The sequence below is a fragment of the Cherax quadricarinatus genome, chromosome 41, assembly GCF_038502225.1.
Source record: "Cherax quadricarinatus isolate ZL_2023a chromosome 41, ASM3850222v1, whole genome shotgun sequence".
Lineage (NCBI taxonomy): Eukaryota > Metazoa > Arthropoda > Malacostraca > Decapoda > Parastacidae > Cherax > Cherax quadricarinatus.
Genome location: NC_091332.1, coordinates 1,744,994 through 1,765,301, shown reverse-complemented (window position 1 = coordinate 1,765,301; position 20,308 = coordinate 1,744,994). Strand labels below are relative to the sequence as shown.

The window sequence follows — 20,308 nt, the reverse complement described above, 5'->3', positions numbered from 1 at the left end:
TATTTCTGAACGTGTTTAAAAATTGTCTGTGGTTTTTATTTGTAATTTGCTGTGTCTTTCTGATCACGCGTTATCATAAAGTCACTCTTTAGTAAATTCTTGACCAGTTCTGTGGTTATCATTTGTTTATCTCTGGAAGATTTAGGTAGTTTTTCCCTACGTGATCGAGTTGGTTACTCGCAATTAAACAACTTTTGTCTTCCTTCTTCTTATGACCAGAGCTTTGGTAAGACGGGTAAGGAAGAAGGATGGGTAAGGATAGAAATATTGGAAAAGGGTGGGAGGGGGGGGGGAGAGAGGTAGGATATAAAAGGTAAGTGGCCCAACCACTTTGGTGTAATTTAAAAGGTGCATGTGAAATAATAAGATATTCTTATTGGGTATATCACTAACCCATCAGAGTCACATAGATATAACAGATATATAAGTATATGACTCTCAATTGGTAGTAAATATACAAGTTGCAATTGCATTTTTTTTTTGTCTTCCTCTGATCTTGGCAACATGGGCTTGAATTACTCAAGGATCGAGTTAGTTTCTCTAAGTCAGTGTGTTAATCCTCACTCCTGAAGGATGGTGTCGAATTACATGAATACCTCATTAGAATTAAGAAAAATAGACATTCTTTTAATACTGCCAGCAGCAGAAAAGTGAGCCATTTATAAGCATCAACCTTCAACCTTCTAATGAGAGACTGAGGCTTCTTAAGCGTCTTGACACCCCAGTACGGGTGTCAAGGTCGAGTTGTGTACATACAGAGAAAAAACCCAAAGCTCCCTCTTTCATCCCGTTTAATGTAGGAAAAATGATCTTACTGTAGAGGAATAACTCGCCCAGGGTCAGTTTTGGGTAGATCCTCGTAGGTCCTTTTGGGGGACTTCTGTTACATTATTAACCTCTTAAATGATACACTGCCCTTCCCACCGAGAAAGAAATACGAGGTTGTATATTATGAAGGAGGATTTGAGGTGTGACTTTAATAGCGAGGTTAGTGGTGGAGACACCCATATAACTCGTGGCGCTCACTCTTTTATATAATACAACTTAATATACGTAGAACGAAGCCAGAATCACCAAGGTGTCCTCTCTGCTGTTGCTGTCTTTTCCTAGGTGATATATGATAATTTCATATAATCATTTCTGTATTTCTTGAAGCTGCTCATTAAACTCTACCCTTACACTCGATAGACTGCTACAAGCGGAGACTATTCAGGTTGATAACATTGTTAGTAGCTCTAGTCAAAACTTTCTTCTTTGCTAAATCCACTTCTCTAGTATATATTACTATATTGTCTTCATTGTGTTTCCAGTCTATAGAATCTTGAGAGGAGAAAGATAGAAAAATACCGACATTCAATTAGGTGAATGAACATAGAGCATCTTTCTTAATACTTTCCCTTTAGGCTACTTTTCGCTGAATAAGGATTGACAAAGTTTCTGCTGATCAAAACGTAACTTAGAATAGCATTCAGAATGTCTCAAAAGGGGCACATTTTCCTTTACAAAATCTTAATAAAACTGCTTCCTATATCAAAATTTTGCCAAGATAATTCACTAATTAGAAATAAAGTACAAACGTCTTCTCCTCCTGACGCTAATACTTCTGCTGTATATTACACTTCCTGCTCCAAACAATACTCATTCCTGTCAAGTTAGATATATTAGCCATCCTGTAAACTGGTCCTCCGCTTAAACTGTCTACCCTTAACAGACGCAGTTTACCTGACTAACTTATTACACAACATTGCAAGCATCAATAGCTCTTGTTAATTCCTGCCCTTCTCAATATTTTGCCAGAAGCTCAGATCTCCAGAATACTCGTGACTTGACCTGACCTTTGTATTTTTTGTCCTTTATCTTCTGACCTGTCTTTTGTATTCCCTTCACCTTTCCTGTCTTTTGGGGCTTTCTCTTTACTTTCTTCTCTCTACTCTAGCATTTCATTAGACTTTCTGCTGTGATTTTTGCCTCTTTTTTTCCATCGTGAGTCCTCTGGGGAGTGTTGAAGGATGGACCTGCCTGGTTCTCCACCTCCCTGAGACGTACCTTTAATCTAACCTTTACTACTACTACTACCATTAGTACCACTACCACTACTACCACTACTACTACTACCACTACTACCACTACTACTACCACTACTACTATCACTACTACTACTACCAATACTACTATCACTACTACTACTACCACTACTACTACCACTACTACTACTACCACTACTACTACTACTACCACCACTACCACTACTACCACTACTACCACCACTACTACTACCACTACTACCACTACTACCACTACCACTACTACCACTACTACCACTACTACTACCACTACTACCGCTACTACTACCACCACTACCACTACTACTACTACTACTACCACCACTACCACTACTACTACTACCACTACTACCACTACTACTACTAATACTACTACCACTACTACCACTACTACTACTACTACCACTACTACCATTACTACTACTACTTCCACTACTACTACTACTACTACTTCCACTGCTACTACCACTACTACTACTGCTATTTCTGTTACTACTAATATTGCTGGTTATTACTATTACTGGTAGGTAAGACACATAGGCAACAGTTAGGCAACTTTATTCCGAAACGTTTCGCCTACACAGTAGGCTTCTTCAGTCGAATACAGAAAGTAGGCAGGAACAGTAGAGATGTGAAGACGATGTAATCAGTCCATCACCCTTGAAGTCGTAGAATTTTGAGGTTGTCAGTCCCTCAGCCTGGAGAAGTTCAGTTCCATAGTCAGGAACTATCTGAAGATCAAGCGACAGTGCGGAGACTTAAATACTGTCGGAAGGAGAGGTGCAGAGTAGTAGTAGTAGTAGTGAGAATGTAGCCACTGAGAGGTCAGGTCCCTCTCAGATCCAACAATTCTCACTTGAAAGGGTTGTCCAAGGTGTTTTCTGTACCAAGAGGCCATGTGTAGGCGAAACGTTTCGGAATAAAGTTGCCTAACTGTTGCCTATGTGTCTTACCTACCAACCTGTCGGTATTGTATACCATTTTGATGTTCATCATTACTATTACTACAACTACTATTGCTAATAATACTATTATTATTATTACTTCTACTAGTTTCACCATTATTACTAATACTACTACTACTACTACTACTAATAATAATAATAATAATAATACCACCACCATATAATGCGAGATACGTCCTTCTGGCTGGCACAACTGGGTGTAATTACCAGAGTGAATGGTGACTGTGATTATGAGTTAACTAATTAGATCGCAGTTTTGCTTTCTTACACCCTTTACACAATTAAAGTAAATTAACTATTGTACATTGCATTTACATTTTTTTGAGTTACCCCCGTGCATAGCTCAGAGTTTTAATTAAGTAATTTAAATGTTTTGGTTACGAGGTGGGGGGTGTGTGGGTAATGACCTCACTCCATAGTTCCCACTCCTGAACCCTCAGCATACCTGCAGATCTGGCAGGCTGAGAACAAGTATATATATATACGCCTTGGGCCCTAGAGGTGCATTTCTCTCGGCGTATATATATGCTGAGAGTTTCCTTTAATCCCTACTTTTTGGGGATTAAAGTATTCTGGGCTGGTGTTGACAAGAATACGTGTAGCAATAGCGTAATCGGCCTTAAACCCGATTGATCAACCAACGTAAACAGTGTACGGGAGTTATTAGCAGGACACACTGACCACACCTTTTTGCCTGGAGTTCCCTTGTTAACCAGTAAGCCACAGGTAAGTTTTACACGTCATATTAGCTATTAGTTAGGAACATATGTGTCATCTACATAGCGTGAGATTTCTTAGTTGATATACAATAGGAGAAATTATATAACTGCAGTAGTGTTTGATCTTTTTTCAAATAATATATTCATTATTTTAAGTATTTTTTTAACATTTTCTAATTAATTGGCATTTTTAATTCATGCTGCCTGGTAACGTAATTATAGATAGTAATTATGGTAATTAGCAGATTTCATTCTCACTTGCTCTTCCGACCAATCTTCTGACCTCTAATTTGTATTAACTAGTCACACGAGTCATTAGTTAATGGTCCAAGTCTGATCGAAACGTCGTCATAAGTTTCGGCCTCCTATGTGCGGGTTATTTGTGTATTGTTCCAATCACGGTTTGTGACCTTTTATTCTTGTTTTTCATTTTTTCTTAGTTATGACCTCACAATGGGTCAGGATGGACCGAAACAGTCTAAAGTTTCCTGTGCAGGTGTGAGTTATTTTGTGAATTGTTCCAGGAGAGGTCTGAACAAAGCTCAGACCTCTCCTGGAACAACTGTCCTAAAAGATTTGTTAAGTTATACCATGCATTAAGGAAAGATCCTGGACTTCACCTTACGAAACAGACAAAGCAAATGTTATAGTAATTATGGACAAGATAGATTATAGGGGGAAAATAAACATGATATTAGGAGATAGGGAAACTCAGGCGCCTCTTAACACCAGCTTTCTTGAAGGTGGACACTTTAATACGGAACAAGAGTCTTCAACAGTACATGATAACCTACATGGTCTTGTCTTGGTTATAATTCTCCCTCATTTTGTTACTAACGAGCCGTAGGGATAGATAACCAGCTACAAGGATAGATAACTAGTTACGATGGATAACCAGCTGCCAGGATACAACACCTAGGCATGTTTGTGAACCAGCTGTTGATCCTGCGAGTGGTGGTATTACACTGACGAAGCGCTAAACTTCTAGGAAGGGGCGGGAAGCTCTAGTTTCTTGGGCCAAGAGCCCTTCAGAAGCAAGAGCCCCCCTCCCCCACTGAAGAGATTGTTGACCACCGTCCTGGGGAGGTCGACGTCTCCGTCCATCTCGTGAAGGATGTACAGAGATGTAGGTATCCCAATTTACATTTATTGGGAGTTTAATTTAGCCTCTATTTTAAGGATTAAGGAATCCTTGAGTGGCATACCGGTGACGTGAAGCTTTAATTGTCCTCGTGCAGGGAAGAGTTTTATATTTTATTAACGTATCTCTGAGGACCCCAGTGATGGGAATACGTGGCTTTGACTTTCTTGGGGGTTATCTGGGTAATTTATACCTATGTTACCATGTATGATAATTTGTGTATCTGTATTTGTATATCTGTACGTAAATAAATTTATTTTAGCAAAGAGAACGAACCACTGTGGAAAAATTCTTGTTGGTTTGCTGGCCGGGGTGTGGGTGGGCCTGTGGGTGGGCTTGTGGGTGGGGCGGTGGATGGGGTGGTGGGTGGAGATGAATGAGAATATCGCCCCCATAACCCCCCCCCCCCCAGTCACACCTGCTATACCTTCATCCGGCTCTGGCTTCGGTTTAAACAATTTAAAAACTACGTAATCACTTGGTAAACCATCATTCAAGTTGTATATCATAACTCTCACATTCCATTAAGCCGATGGTTAGACCTCTCCTCTGAGCTGTATAACGAAGACAGAGATGCTATATGGCACTGACTGAAAAATTCCTGCCGGCTGGATGTGCGAGTGCAAGTTCATTCATTCTCTGGAAGTTACATGTAAGGAGGAGGGCGCCAGTGATGGCAAGGTTGTATACAGAGATGTGTATCTCGGTATATATGCTGAGTTTAATACCTGTTTTAGGAATTAAGATCATAGCCTTGATTGGTGGTGGACAGGTAGCTTCACCAACCCTCGCGTAGTCGACAGGCTTTAAATTTTAATGAATCAAACTTAAAGTAGCAACCTTGGCAATCTGGCTGGAAGGAGAGGCACTTCCAGTTCTCTACTGGAAGTGCAGTGACCCAGGTGAATGACAAAAAGCACCTCATAGGATACAGAGGCAGTCTGTCGATCACAGTTATATAGTTAGGTGTTGGTCGCCCCGTGGCCTGATGGCAAAAGATCTCGCTTCACACGCTAAGGGGTCCGGGTTCGATTCCCGGCGAGGGTAGAAACATTGCATGTGTTTCCTTACACCGGTTGTTTTTGCAGTAAAATAGGTACCTGTGTGTTAGTGGACTGGTGTGGGTCACATCCTGGGACAAAATTTACCTAATTTGCCCGAAATGCTCTGCATAACACGCGGCTTTCTATGTAGTAGTATGTCATTGTTGTCACCTAGACCTGTATACCTTGTACATGTACTTGTAGAAATAAAGATACAGGTGTCGGAAGGGTCGCTCAGAGAGGAGCAAACGTAGAAATGGTACCCTTGTAGGGAAGAGACCTCCTGACCCCCTCTTGAAGATCATCAGTCTGGGAGGTTACTTTTGACCTCAGCATACTCACACTCATGGTCACTCATCCAACCATTGATCATGTTAACCATCACCGCTGCCACTGCCTTAACTACCACACACACCATCACCTCCATCACTACCACCATCACTGCCACCTTCACCATCACTGCCACCTTCACCATCACTGCCACCTTCACCATCACTACCACCTTCACCATCACTACCACCTTCACCATCACTACCACCTTCACCATCACTACCACCTTCACCATCACTACCATCACTACCACCTTCATCTTCACCATCACTACCACCTTCACCATCACTACCACCATCACTACCACCTTCACCTTCACCATCACTACCACCTTCACCATCACTACCACCATCACTACCACCTTCGCCATCACTACCACCATCACTACCACCTTCACCATCACTACCACCATCACTACCACCTTCACCATCACTTCCACCATCACTACCACCATCACTACCACCTTCACCATCACTTCCACCATCACTACCACCATCACTACCACCTTCACCATCACTACCACCTTCAACATCACTACCACCTCCACCTTCACCATCACTACCACCTTCACCACCACTACCACCTTCACCACCACTACCACCTTCACCACCACTACCACTTTCACCACCACTACCACCTTCACCATCACTACCACCTTCACCATCACTACCACCTTCACCACCACTACCATCACCATCACTACCACCTTCACTATCACTACCACCATCACCATCACTACCACCTTCACCATCACTACCACCATCACTACCACCTTCACCATCACTACCACCATCACTACCACCTTCACCATCACTACCACCATCACCATCACTACCACCTTCACCATCACTACCACCATCACTACCACTTTCACCATCACTACCACCTTCACCTTCACCATCACTACCACCTTCACCATCACTACCACCTTCACCTTCACTACCATCACCATCACTACCACCTTCACCATCACTACCACCTTCACCTTCACTACCATCACCATCACTACCACCTTCACCATCACTACCACCTTCACCATCACTTTCACCATCACTACCACCTTCACCATCACTACCACCATCACTACCACCTTCACCATCACTACCACCTTTACCATCACTACCACCTTCACCATCACTACCACCTTCAACTTCACCATCACTACCACCTTCACCATCACTACCACCTTCACCTTCACTACCTTCACCATCACTACCACCTTCACCATCACTACCACCATCACTACCGCCATCACCATCACTACAACCTTCACCATCACTATCACTTTCATCACTATCACCATCACTACCACCTTCACCATCACTACCACCATCACCATCACTACCACCTTCACCATCACTATCACCTTCATCACTATCACCATCACTACCACCTTCACCATCACTACCACTTTCACCATCACTACCACCTTCACCTTCACCATCACTACCACGTTCACCTTCACCATCACTACCACCTTCACCATCACTACCACCTTCACCTTCACCATCACCTTCACCATCTCTCCAGCTATAGCTTCTTTTAATATATATTATATAGTAAAGGATCCTTGTAAATGTTTCGCAGATTTAAACCGATGTTCTTATCTTTATTGTTTATCCTATTAGTGAAATATACTAAAAACAAATACAGGATACAACTTATACAGACCATAGCTCACATCAATGACATAGAAAACTCCTGGTTATGCCTGGAGATAGTGCCAGGGGTCAACGCCCCCTAAACTAACATTACACAGGAACGAGTGAGTCGTCTCCATTAACCTTATCATTAACCATAAACTATTTTTTTTTCAATTAATATTTTTTTTCCAAAGGTGACATAATTTTATTCACGTAACTTCGTTTAAATTCCATTTTTTTATTAGTTTTTAAACTTTTTTTTTCTTATTAAAACCATTTTTTTTATATATTTATTGGCGAGGATTAATTACTTTAAGATATATTTAGTTACCAAGAATTTTATATCTGAGGATAATTTCTATATGTTAATTTTTTGCTAATTAGAAACGTTTTTAATTAGATTAAATATTTATAAGTTCAGAGGATGTTTATATGTTCAGAAGTATACAGCATTTTTTTTTTTAAATTATTTAAATTATAGGTTAATTATTAATATATTCCGGCGGATATAATTATCGTGCTGCTGACAATATTAAGACGATGTTTAGCTCTGTGTAGAGCTTTATTATTAGGGCGATGTTTAGCTCTGTGTAGAGCTTTATTATTAGGACGATGTTTAGCTCTGTGTAGAGCTTTATTATTAGGGCGATGTTTAGCTCTGTGTAGAGCTTTATTATTAGGGCGATGTTTAGCTCTGTGTAGAGCTTTATTATTAGGACGATGTTTAGCTCTATGTGTAGAGCTTTATTATTAGGACGATGTTTAGCTCTGTGTAGAGCTTTACTATTAGGACGATGTTTAGCTCTGTGTAGAGCTTTATTAGGACGATGTTTAGCTCTGTGTGTAGAGCTTTCATAAAGTCTAACAGTGTTTTTCAGAGTTTGACAAATTATATGTACAAGCTTATAACATGCAGGACTTTTAACACTGAAATATACTACTTGTAGAGCAGTGCATGACTTCCGCCTGTGTCTGGTGGGACGAGTCTTTGTGTCAGCTGACGAAAGTGACAATACGCGGAAGGTAATGATCGAGGAAACAGAGGGAAGAGAAGAGCCAGAGTAAAGGTCAGGGAGAGGAGGAGGAGGAGGGGAGAGAGAGAGAGAGAGATGGTGAGAAGAAACAGGGGCATGAGAAAGATGCGAGAGAATGAGGAAGAGAGGGAAAGGGGGAGGGACAGAGAAAGAGAGGAAAGGAAGGAGGACAGGAAATGAGTCATGTGGCGAGGGAAAATCTGGGGGGAGAGAGAGAGAGAGAGAGAGAGACACAGACAGACAGAGAGACAGACAGAGGTGGGTGAGAATAAAGTGTGGAAAATCTTGAATACTCTTCTGGCCCTATATGAGGCGTGGTCACAGACTAGGACGCGGGGGCATTTACTCCCGAAACCATCTCCATTTTCACTGGCGAACTGTTCCACTAGAGTAGTTCTTGAAGCGAAGGCATATTTTCATCACATTCCTCATGTCACAGGAGTGCGTAGTGACAGTGACATTATTTAGTGGCAAAACAGTGTTAGCAGTGAATTCAAGTGCTAGCGAAAACTTTTGTTTTACTGGATGTGGGTAAAAAGTGATCCAGGTACAACAAAGTATTTTGCTGGGATGCAGTACTAATACATAACTAGAATTGGCGAGTGTGAATTTAAGTTGTGCTTTGCCACAATTTACATCCTTGAAGAACAAGCTTTCATTCAATGTTTCGCTGTGTAGAGTATTATCAAGTCACTGCTCGATGAAGCTCCAGACAGAACGAATAGTATTCCCTATAAATATTTGTTCTGCAACGTGTCTTGTCTTCACTATCGATGACTGTGGCGGAAATATAGGCTGATAGTGAATCACTTATAGTCTAGCTGGAAAATGTTGCGAAGAAAGTTTTCGGCCGTGAAGCTGACATTGAAACAAGGAAATACTTGACGAACAGGAAGGAGAGGACAACAGGAAGTAACGCCTGGCTTACTAATAAGGCATGGGATTTGAGGCTACAGTTTGTCACTAGGTGCGGCATAAAGAGCACCGAAGCTCTCTACTCTGATTTATATGATATTTTACAAGGTTAGAGCAAGAACTATGTTTACTTAGCATACCCACCACACAGGATAGTTTCCCTGTCATAATCCATCACGCGGGATAGCCTTCCTCTCGTACTCCATCACGCAGGATGGATTCTCAAAGGAATGAATTCTGTTAGCTTCAGCTGGAAGAATCATTAAGGCAAAGCTGAAGATTCCATTGGGATAATTAACACAGCCCTCTTCTGCATTGATATCCTTTGGCCTTCTTACTTAGAAAGTAATTTATCCCAACTACTGGACCACTATGACATGGTCTTGGATGCTATGGAGGAGAAACACAATGCGGATGTAGTATACACAGACTTAGCGAAAGCCTTCGTCAAGTGCGACCATAGTGTAACAGCACACAAAATGCGTGATAAAGGAATAACAGGAATAGTTGGTAGATGGATCTGTAACTTCCTAACAAACAGAACACAAACAGTAATAGTAAACAGAGTAAAGTCAGAGGCGGCTGCAGGTAAAGATCTGTTCCACAAGGCACAGTACTCTCTCCCATCCTATTCCTCATCCTCACATCTGACAAACAGAGATGTAAGCCACAGCACCGTGTCTTCCTTTGCCGATGATAACCGAATTTGCATGACACCATCCATCGAAGACACCGCAAGTCTCCAAGTGGATATCAACCAAATCTTTAAATGGGCTGCAGAAAACAATATGAAGTTCAATGAAGACAAATTTCAATTACTCCGATATGGAAAACTCGAGGAAATTAAAACTGAACTGGAATTTTAAACAAATTCTAACCACACAATAGAGCGTAAAACTAATGTGAAGGACCTAGGAGTGATAATGTCAGAAGATCTCACTTTCAGGCATCACAACAGTGTCTATACCACATCTAGAAAAATGATAGGATGGATAATGAGAACCTTCAAAACTAGGGATGCCAAGCCCATGATTTTCTTCAGATGCAACATTCCCCCCTTCCCCAATGAAAAGCAGGGGGGCCATAAGTATGCTAAGAGACAGCACAATAACTGTCAGGGGCCCAAGACTGTTCAACTGCTTCCCAACATACATAAGAGGGATTACCAATAGACCCCCGGCTGTCTTCAAGAAGGCGCTGGACAGGCACCTAAAATCAGTACCCGACCAGCCGGGCTGTGGTTCGTACGTCGGTTTGCATGCAGCCACCAGTAACATCCTGGTTGATCAGACCCTGATCCACCGCAAAGCCTGGTCACAGACCGGGCCGCGGAGGCGTTCACCCCCGAAACCCTCTCCAGGTATACAACAGTCTGTCAATACCCAGGTACCTACTCACTGCTAGGTGAACAAGTTTAAGAAAACCCAACCCAACTTCCGCATCCGCTCCAGTATCGAACCTGAGCTCTTCCGCTGAACTGAAGGCACTACCAGTGAGTCAAGACAAGCAGTTAGTACTGAATCGTGACTGCTGGGGGCAATATGAAAGATTGTGATAAATGTTGTGCGTAGATTGTGACACAATGTATGCACGACATGGTAGAGAATTACTAATCCATTGCAAGTGCTAAATCCATATGGGTTATTCGGTGTATAGTGGTGGTGAAGACTCAATCCTTCATCTGCAAAACGCAGCGCAGAGCCTTCTCTCGTAGCCAAGCTTCCCACGTAAGGAAAATACTGGTAATGCGCTTGGTCTAAAAAAGAAATACTCCATGATATTTCGAATACTGAAGTTTAATTTGTTGAAAATGTTGAATATTAAGAAATCTGAGTTGAAAGTGGAAATGACATTTAGCCGGAGTGCACGTAGCTGGGTGGAGGCTATTTGACCAGAAAGATGGATCTAAATGGCGTACTGACGATTGCAAAAGGGTACATTGGAGACCAAGTTAATATTAGAACATTTCGTTCTGAGCAGAGCTATATTATACATGTAGATGAATGGTTCAGAGAACCAACAAGTTGATAAATTAGACACATGTGCAACTCCTGGGTATCTTTATTGAGGAAACGTTTCGCCACACAGTGGCTTCATCAGTCCATACTAAGGAGAATCGTGAAGAACAGGAGGAGAATGAGGTAATCAGTCCCTCAACCTTGAGTCGATGTGATCAGTCCATCAATCTTGAATAGAATACAGCATATGTGGGGAGAAGTAGCTTATATACCGTAGGCAGGAGAGGTGCAGCAGTCGTAGGTGGTGTCACATTTGTCCAATGTGGAAGTAGGTCGTGCCCAAGGTCGTGCCCAAGGTCGTGCCCAAGGTCGTGCCCAAGGGTTAGGCAAGCGAAGAATCCCCTGTATTAAGATCCCAAGATGTTGCTGTGTCAGACAGAAATGTAGATGAATGGTTCAGAGAACCGACACGTTGATAAATTAGACACATGTGCAACACTTAGGTATCTTTAATGAGGAAACGTTTCGCCACACAGTGGCTTCATCAGTCCTGTATTCTATTAAAGATTGATGGACTGACCACATCGACTGAAGGCTGAGGGACTGATTACCCCATACTCCTCATGTTCTTCAAGATTCTTTTGTATGGACTGATGAAGCCCAGGTGTGGCGAAACGTTTCCTATTAAAGATACCTAAGTGTTGCACATGTGTCTAATTTATATTATACTTGCTAAAGCTCTGCAAATAGCGAAAGTTTTGTCTCTGTAAAAGTTTGTACTTCAAAGTACTCACCTATTTGTGGTTGCAGGGGTCGAGTCCTAGCTCCTGGCCCTGCGTGTGTGCGTGTGTGCGTGTGTGTGTGTGTGTGTGTACTTACCTATATGTGATTACAGGGGTCGATTCATAGCTCCTGTGTAAGTGAATGGGTTAAAAACAGTGCTTCGTGTCTTCAACAATGCTTTGTGTGGCCTGGTGGCTAAAGCTCCCACTTCACACACGGAGTGCCCGGGTTCGATTCCCGGCGGGTGGAAACATTTCGACACGTTTTCTTACACCTGTTGTCCTGTTCACCTAGCAGCAAATAGGTACCTGGGTGTTAGTCGACTGGTGTGGGTCGCATCCTGGGGGACAAGATTAAGGACCCTAATGGAAATAAGTTAGACAGTCCTCGATGACGCACTGACTTTCTTGGGTTATCCTGGGTGGCTGACCCTCCGAGGGTTAAAAATCCGAACGAAATCTTATCTTATCTTAAACGAAGTGACCCCTCAAGGAAGGTTCCTTGATGTTGGTGAGGGGCTCTTGATTTAGGGAATTGGATCTGTGCTCCAGTTCCCCGAATTAAGCCTGAATGCCTTCCACATCCCCCCCCCCAGGCGCTGTATAATCTTCCGGGTTTAGCGCTTCCCCCTTGATTATAATAATAATAATTAAACGAAGTGATTGAGAGGTAATTTTGTAATGGCTTGGGTTACCCCATGAAACCCGTTTTTTATGTTCTTACCTTAACACAGTTTTCTATTACAAGCTTCTCTTCATGATAAACTTAAATATTTTACCTTAAAACTTAAACAATTAAATTTTTCTTGCACAAATCAATTTTAAGTGAAAGTTTCTAACTTGTTTAATTTCCCCATGTTGTGAAAAATTTCACGAAGGAAGAGAAGAAGAATTTCCTTCTTCATTAATGACTTGCAAAAGCAATTTCAGAAACTTCTTATTTCGACGGAAAAACATATGAAATAAAGCCATTTCAAAATCCATTTGACAGCATTGCTGAAACACTCCTAAGTCGGTTTCAAATGGACATTATTGATCTCTAGTCAGATGACATAATGAAGGAAATCTGATCTAATTTTATGAATCATTACAGCCTGAACAGTTTCCAAATTTGAAGTGATATGATTGTAGATACTTATCAGTCTTTGGTAGGACTTACCTTCGTAAACAAGCATTTTCAAAAATGAAATAGGTGTCCCATAGCTCGATTGCCAGCGCACTCGGCTCACACACTGAGGTTCGGGGAAAGATCACCGGTACGGCTGGAAACTTCTTCAGGACGTGTTTCCTCAAGATACCCATTGTCCATGTTTATCATCTTGTTGATTCGCCGGTATTCTCCCGGCCCGGGCCTTTTCCAAGGGGTGGCCCGGCCTTGGCTCCTTTCGAGGGAGTGTCTGAGACCTAAGTCTCCTATGGGAGGAGGTACAAGTACCCCCTCATCGTTGAGACCAACTGTCCCCAGGCCTAGCCACATTCCCTGCCCTCACGGGGCTCGTAGGGAGAAACTAGGCCTCTCTGGTCTGCCATCCCCGCCCCAAGGGGGCTAATGGGAATGACAGTCTTGTGAGCTGTAAGCTCTGGCTCAAGCACCTACCCTGCCCTAGAAGGGCTGGGCATGGTGTCGATCGTCCATATTCACCTACCAGTAAAATAGGTACCTGGGTGTTAGTGGACTGATGTGGGTCACATCCTGGGGACAACAGTGACCTAATTTGCCCGAAATGCTCTGCATAACAAGCGGCTTTCTGTATAGTACATGTTATTGATGTCAACTACGCCTGTATACCCTGTACATGTACTTGTAGAAATAATTATTAAGTTCAAATATCGCAGTTTTATCTGAGGAGCATTTGAAGTCCATTCTAGTAATTGGCTCCTCAGCTTCGAACCTAGGTTAAGCAATATTTTGAAATTAAATTGACCAGTTCCATTATTCCCATGACTCTTATGGAGCTTTTCTCATCCACAGTTCAGTAATTATATTGTCAGAGAATTATTCACTACATGTTTCTCTGTGTAAACACAGTATTGTTTCTTCGTAATTGTCACGTTTCTCTTTTGTTCTGAATCATATCATATTGATTACAAAAAGATCCAAATAAAACTTATTTATATTTTATTTATTTATATTTATTGATAAGACTGATTTTTTCTTTGGCCCTCGAATGTGTGTAAAATATACGATGTGGGCCTCGTAGTGAAAAGTTTGGAGATCTCTGTTGTAGAATTATACAACGTGTGGGGGAACAAACAGGAGTTATCCGAAGAGGGGGTAATTCCACTTCTTCGGATCAAAAGTCCATTAACGGGATGAATTAAGAAAACTGGGAATACTATAAGTATTAGGGTGATACAGCTGATATTAAACCATATTTTCAAAATAGCTAAAGATCAGTGTCCAGAATACCTTTCCACAAATTCTGTAAAAAGTAGAGTTCCAGGATCTATTATATACCTTTGGAATCTTTGGATTACCATCCACAAGATGGGTATTGGAAGTAAAATGAAGCTATTTAACTAGCAAGAACTGAGGGTGCGTGGAAGATGGGCTGAAGATGTGCTAAAAATGCGTTGAACATGTGAAGATGTGCTGTTGTGATGACAAGTGGTCAAAGACGTACTGAGGGTGTAAAGATGTGCGAGTTATGTGCTTAAGATGCACAAATGATTTACTGACAATAAGCTAAGGATGTGCTAAAGATGTACTTGGAATGTGTTGAACAGTCGCCGAATTGCACATCAGTAGCTGCACTGTTTGACTCATTACGATTTTAACCAGATATAAACATGTAAATAATTCATTACCGTTGTAATTTGTGTAATTATCAAAACTTTGCAGTCCAATCCCTGGACCCATTATGTGTGTGTGTAATCTTAACTACTGCCCACAGGATGGGTATCAGATGCATAATAAGAATATTAACCTTTCTAAACTCGTTGACTTCTGATACGGAAACACCGGCGCCGTTTAACACTCGGAAAATGTGTCAGAAATTCTGTACTTACAGCTAATCCCATCAGTTATTTGGTAACTCATCTAGACTTTATTTTTGCACCGAACTCCCGCGGGTGCATCTAATCAGCGTAATATATACACACACATTAGTATAAAGAAAGGGGCTTTGATTAAATGTCTTCTCCCTCTCCTTTTTCCTCCACCTACTGACTATAAGTTATCGTCTGGCAACGACGCTACAATTAAGGGTGGGGCTGGGGAGAAAATATAATGCCCTCTCTGTTGGTTCGTCAGTCACTAACAAGCAGCCAATGTTACTACGCATCTCCAAGTATATGTGTGCCTGGACGACGCCACTCCCAGTATCATCTTGGCGTGGAAACGCGTCTCTAAGCATCAGTGTGGCTCGCCAGCACAACTCCCAGCATTATAGTGACTTGGAGACATCTCTTTTTTACTGATTTGGCAGCATCATTGCAACTTTAAGCATTTCCCGGTATCACTGTAACTTTGCGTCACCACGACATAAGGTATCACTCTTACCCCTTCGAACCTTCTACATCCCGGAGGACGTCATCTATACCAATGATACGCTACGCAGCTGTAGTCTGGTCTGTGATCATCTTCGCTGACAAAGTTCACGCTACCAGTAAGCTCAACGTTTGCCTTTTAACAATAGTATATAGATGATTGGAATAATAAAATCTCAGTGAGCTATTTGACTAGGTATGAAAGTTTTTTTTAGTTTGTGAACGTTACAGAATGTTTGCATTTGATAATCGTTGTGTGAATACTGGGACAAACAATACGGGGACAACTTCGCCGTGGGACTACAGGGGCAACTAAACTGTGTGAAGACAGAGACAACCAGAATGGTTGAATACAGAAACAACCGTGTGTAACTATGGGAACACCTTTGAAAATGTATATAAAAGCAAAGAGACAACCCTATATAATTGTCTTTAGTAGAATTCTAAACTAATTAGCCCTTTCCTTTTTTCTTTAGTCAAATGAAGATGCGACTTTACACTGGAGACTGTGGAAGTAGAGAGATAAGATAAGATAAGATTTCGTTCGGATTTTTAACCCCGGAGGGTTAGCCACCCAGGATAACCCAAGAAAGTCAGTGCGTCATCGAGGACTGTCTAACTTATTTCCATTGGGGTCCTTAATCTTGTCCCCCAGGATGCGACCCACACCAGTCGACTAACACCCAGGTACCTATTTGCTGCTAGGTGAACAGGACAACAGGTGTAAGGAAACGTGTCGAATGTTTCCATCCGCCGGGAATCGAACCCGGGCCCTCCGTGTGTGAAGCGGGAGCTTTAGCCACCAGGCCATGTTATTGTGTTCAATCCCTTAGTCTTGGTAGGTGTTCAGTAATTTTATGCTGATTGATGGCGTTTGGTCCCTTAGCCTAAAGCAGAGGCATGGGAATTGTGAATTATATAATTGATCCAGAGTGAGGTGCAGCAGTAGGAGACAGCGTCATAAGTGGGCAGGGCTGACCTGTAAAAATAGATAATGCCTATAAGTTAGGAAATCGTTCAGCAATAGAGTTGTAGAAAATATCCTCCGTACCAAGATTTCATGGTGTAGCTGTGCCAACAAGTATTATTACATCAGTGGTATACCAGACCGACAACTTGCAGGATCTGTGCACCATTAATATAATGATTCTAATGCTGTGTATAAGAGCCGATTCAGCAAGACATCTGTGAAGACTAGGAGAATAGATGGTCTGTAGGATGCCTCTGACATGACAGACAAGAGTATTGTTAGTGTTGGCAAGGTGTTGTCTCTAGCTCAGCCGATGAGGGGCAGTGGTGGCGGCATCCAGGCGTCTGTTATTATTAGTGTTATTATTAATATTATTATAACTAAGCGCTAAACCCACAAGGGTTATGCAGCACCTCGTTATACTCACCTGAGACGATCTTATTAAGTAATTATCGATAAAATCTAAAAAAAAAAGTCATATTTCCCCAGCGTCTTGCACAACATGGAAGTTAAATCCTCCATAAAGGCTTTATTACACTTACTCCTGAGGTGCAAATTATTTGGTCTGTGAAATTTGTTCATATATTTTTGACGTAAATGAGGAGAATCGACTCCATGTCCTACTGCATACGTAACTTTACCATGAAGGTTACGATAAGGTATTTCCCATATTTCTTACTTTTTTGTTATACTATATAACCAAGTTGAGAGTTTATGTAATATTCTTACATAGGTAGCAGCTGATGTGAGGTAACTGAAGGTTGGGACTTTGCATTCCATCTTGAGTGTTATGTGTAAGTTCGTTAACATTCACTACCAGTGGTGTTGAACTGCCCTGTTGCTGAATATAATAACAATACAGTAATAACGCGTGAATATCCTATCAGTAATTACAGAACGAATTTTTAATACAATGAGTATCTACCATGATCACAGGGTTAGAGATTTTTTTTTTCATCAAATTCATTTTCGTTAAGGAACACCTGACAGGAAGATCATGGGAAGAAACCCAACCTTCCCATAGTATGTCAAGTCTTTTATAACTAATGGTCAGTGGGTTTTTTATCCCCCCCCCCGGGACTCACAATACCATTTACTACGCTTTATTACACAGGTCATTTACTTGTATTTACCTGGAGTTTACCTGGAGAGAGTTTCGGGGGTCAACGCCCCCGCGGCCCGGTCTGTGACCAGGCCTCCTGGTGGATCAGCGCCTGATCAACCAGGCTGTTGCTGCTGGCTGCACGCAAACCAACGTACGAGCCACAGCCCGGCTGATCAGGAACTGACTTTAGGTGCTTGTCCAGTGCCAGCTTGAAGACTGCCAGGGGTCTGTTGGTAATCCCCCTTATGTGTGCTGGGAGGCAGTTGAACAGTCTTGGGCCCCTGACACTTATTGTATGGTCTCTTAACGTGCTAGTGACACCCCTGCTTTTCATTGGGGGGATGGTGCATCGTCTGCCAAGTCTTTTGCTTTCGTAGTGAGTGATTTTCGTGTGCAAGTTCGGTACTAGTCCCTCTAGGATTTTCCAGGTGTATATAATCATGTATCTCTCCCTCCTGCGTTCCAGGGAATACAGGTTTAGGAACCTCAAGCGCTCCCAGTAATTGAGGTGTTTTATCTCCGTTATGCGCGCCGTGAAAGTTCTCTGTACATTTTCTAGGTCGCCAATTTCACCTGCCTTGAAAGGTGCTGTTAGTGTGCAGCAATATTCCAGCCTAGATAGAACAAGTGACCTGAAGAGTGTCATCATGGGCTTGGCCTCCCTAGTTTTGAAGGTTCTCATTATCCATCCTGTCATTTTTCTAGCAGATGCGATTGATACAATGTTATGGTCCTTGAAGGTGAGATCCTCCGACATAATCACTCCCAGGTCTTTGACGTTGGTGTTTCGCTCTATTTTGTGGCCAGAATTTGTTTTGTACTCTGATGAAGATTTAATTTCCTCATGTTTACCATATCTGAGTAATTGAAATTTCTCATCGTTGAACTTCATATTGTTTTCTGCAGCCCACTGAAAGATTTGGTTGATGTCCGCCTGGAGCCTTGCAGTGTCTGCAATGGAAGACACTGTCATGCAGATTCGGGTGTCATCTGCAAAGGAAGACACGGTGCTGTGGCTGACATCCTTGTCTATGTCGGATATGAGGATGAGGAACAAGATGGGAGCGAGTACTGTGCCTTGTGGAACAGAGCTTTTCACCGTAGCTGCCTCGGACTTTACTCTGTTGACGACTACTCTCTGTGTTCTGTTAGTGAGGAAATTATAGATCCATCGACCGACTTTTCCTGTTATTCCTTTAGCGCGCATTTTGTGCGCTATTACGCCATGGTCACACTTGTCGAAGGCTTTTGCAAAGTCTGTATATATTACATCTGCATTCTTTTTGTCTTCTAGTGCATTTAGGACCTTGTCGTAGTGATCCAATAGTTGAGACAGACAGGAGCGACCTGTTCTAAACCCATGTTGCCCTGGGTTGTGTAACTGATGGGTTTCTAGATGGGTGGTGATCTTGCTTCTTAGGACCCTTTCAAAGATTTTTATGATATGGGATGTTAGTGCTATCGGTCTGTAGTTCTTTGCTGTTGCTTTACTGCCCCCTTTGTGGAGTGGGGCTATGTCTGTTGTTTTTAGTAACTGTGGGACGACCCCCGTGTCCATGCTCCCTCTCCATAGGATGGAAAAGCCTCGTGATAGGGGCTTCTTGCAGTTCTTGATGAACACAGAGTTCCATGAGTCTGGCCCTGGGGCAGAGTGCATGGGCATGTCATTTATCGCCTGTTCGAAGTCATATGGCGTCAGGATAACATCGGATAGGCTTGTGTTAATCAAATTTTGTGGCTCTCTCATAAAAAATTCATTTTGATCTTCGACTCTCAGTCTGGTTAGCGGCTTGCTAAAAACTGAGTCATATTGGGACTTGAGTAGCTCACTCATTTCCTTGCTGTCATCTGTGTAGGACCCATCTTGTTTAAGTAGGGGCCCAATACTGGACGTTGTTCTCGATTTTGATTTGGCATAGGAGAAGAAATGCTTTGGGTTTCTTTCGATTTCATTTATGGCTTTTAGTTCTTCCCGCGATTCCTGACTCCTAAAGGATTCTTTTAGCTTAAGTTCGATGCTTGCTATTTCTCTGACCAGTGTCTCCCTACGCATTTCAGATATATTGACCTCTTTTAGCCGCTCTGTTATTCTTTTCCGTCGCCTGTAAAGGGAGCGCCTGTCTCTTTCTATTTTACATCTACTCCTCCTTT

General features: G+C 42.1%; 1 protein-coding gene across 3 annotated transcripts in view; it reads left to right on the top strand.

Moving 5' to 3' along the window:
• The first annotated feature begins 3,537 nt into the window (after positions 1 to 3,537).
• LOC128695854 (uncharacterized) overlaps positions 3,538 to 20,308 on the top strand; it is a 41,680-nt gene continuing 24,909 nt past the window's right edge. For 2 of the 3 annotated variants that reach the window (XR_011393029.1, XM_053786748.2), the window contains exon 1: positions 15,832 to 16,201. Coding sequence is in view for 1 of the 3 variants with exons in the window: in XM_053786748.2 (XP_053642723.2) it covers positions 16,138 to 16,201 (64 nt within the window). In the remaining 2 variants the exon portion in view is untranslated. Of the gene's footprint in view, positions 3,755 to 15,831; positions 16,202 to 20,308 lie in introns of those variants that run through there. The other variant, XR_011393030.1, reaches the window with a different exon arrangement.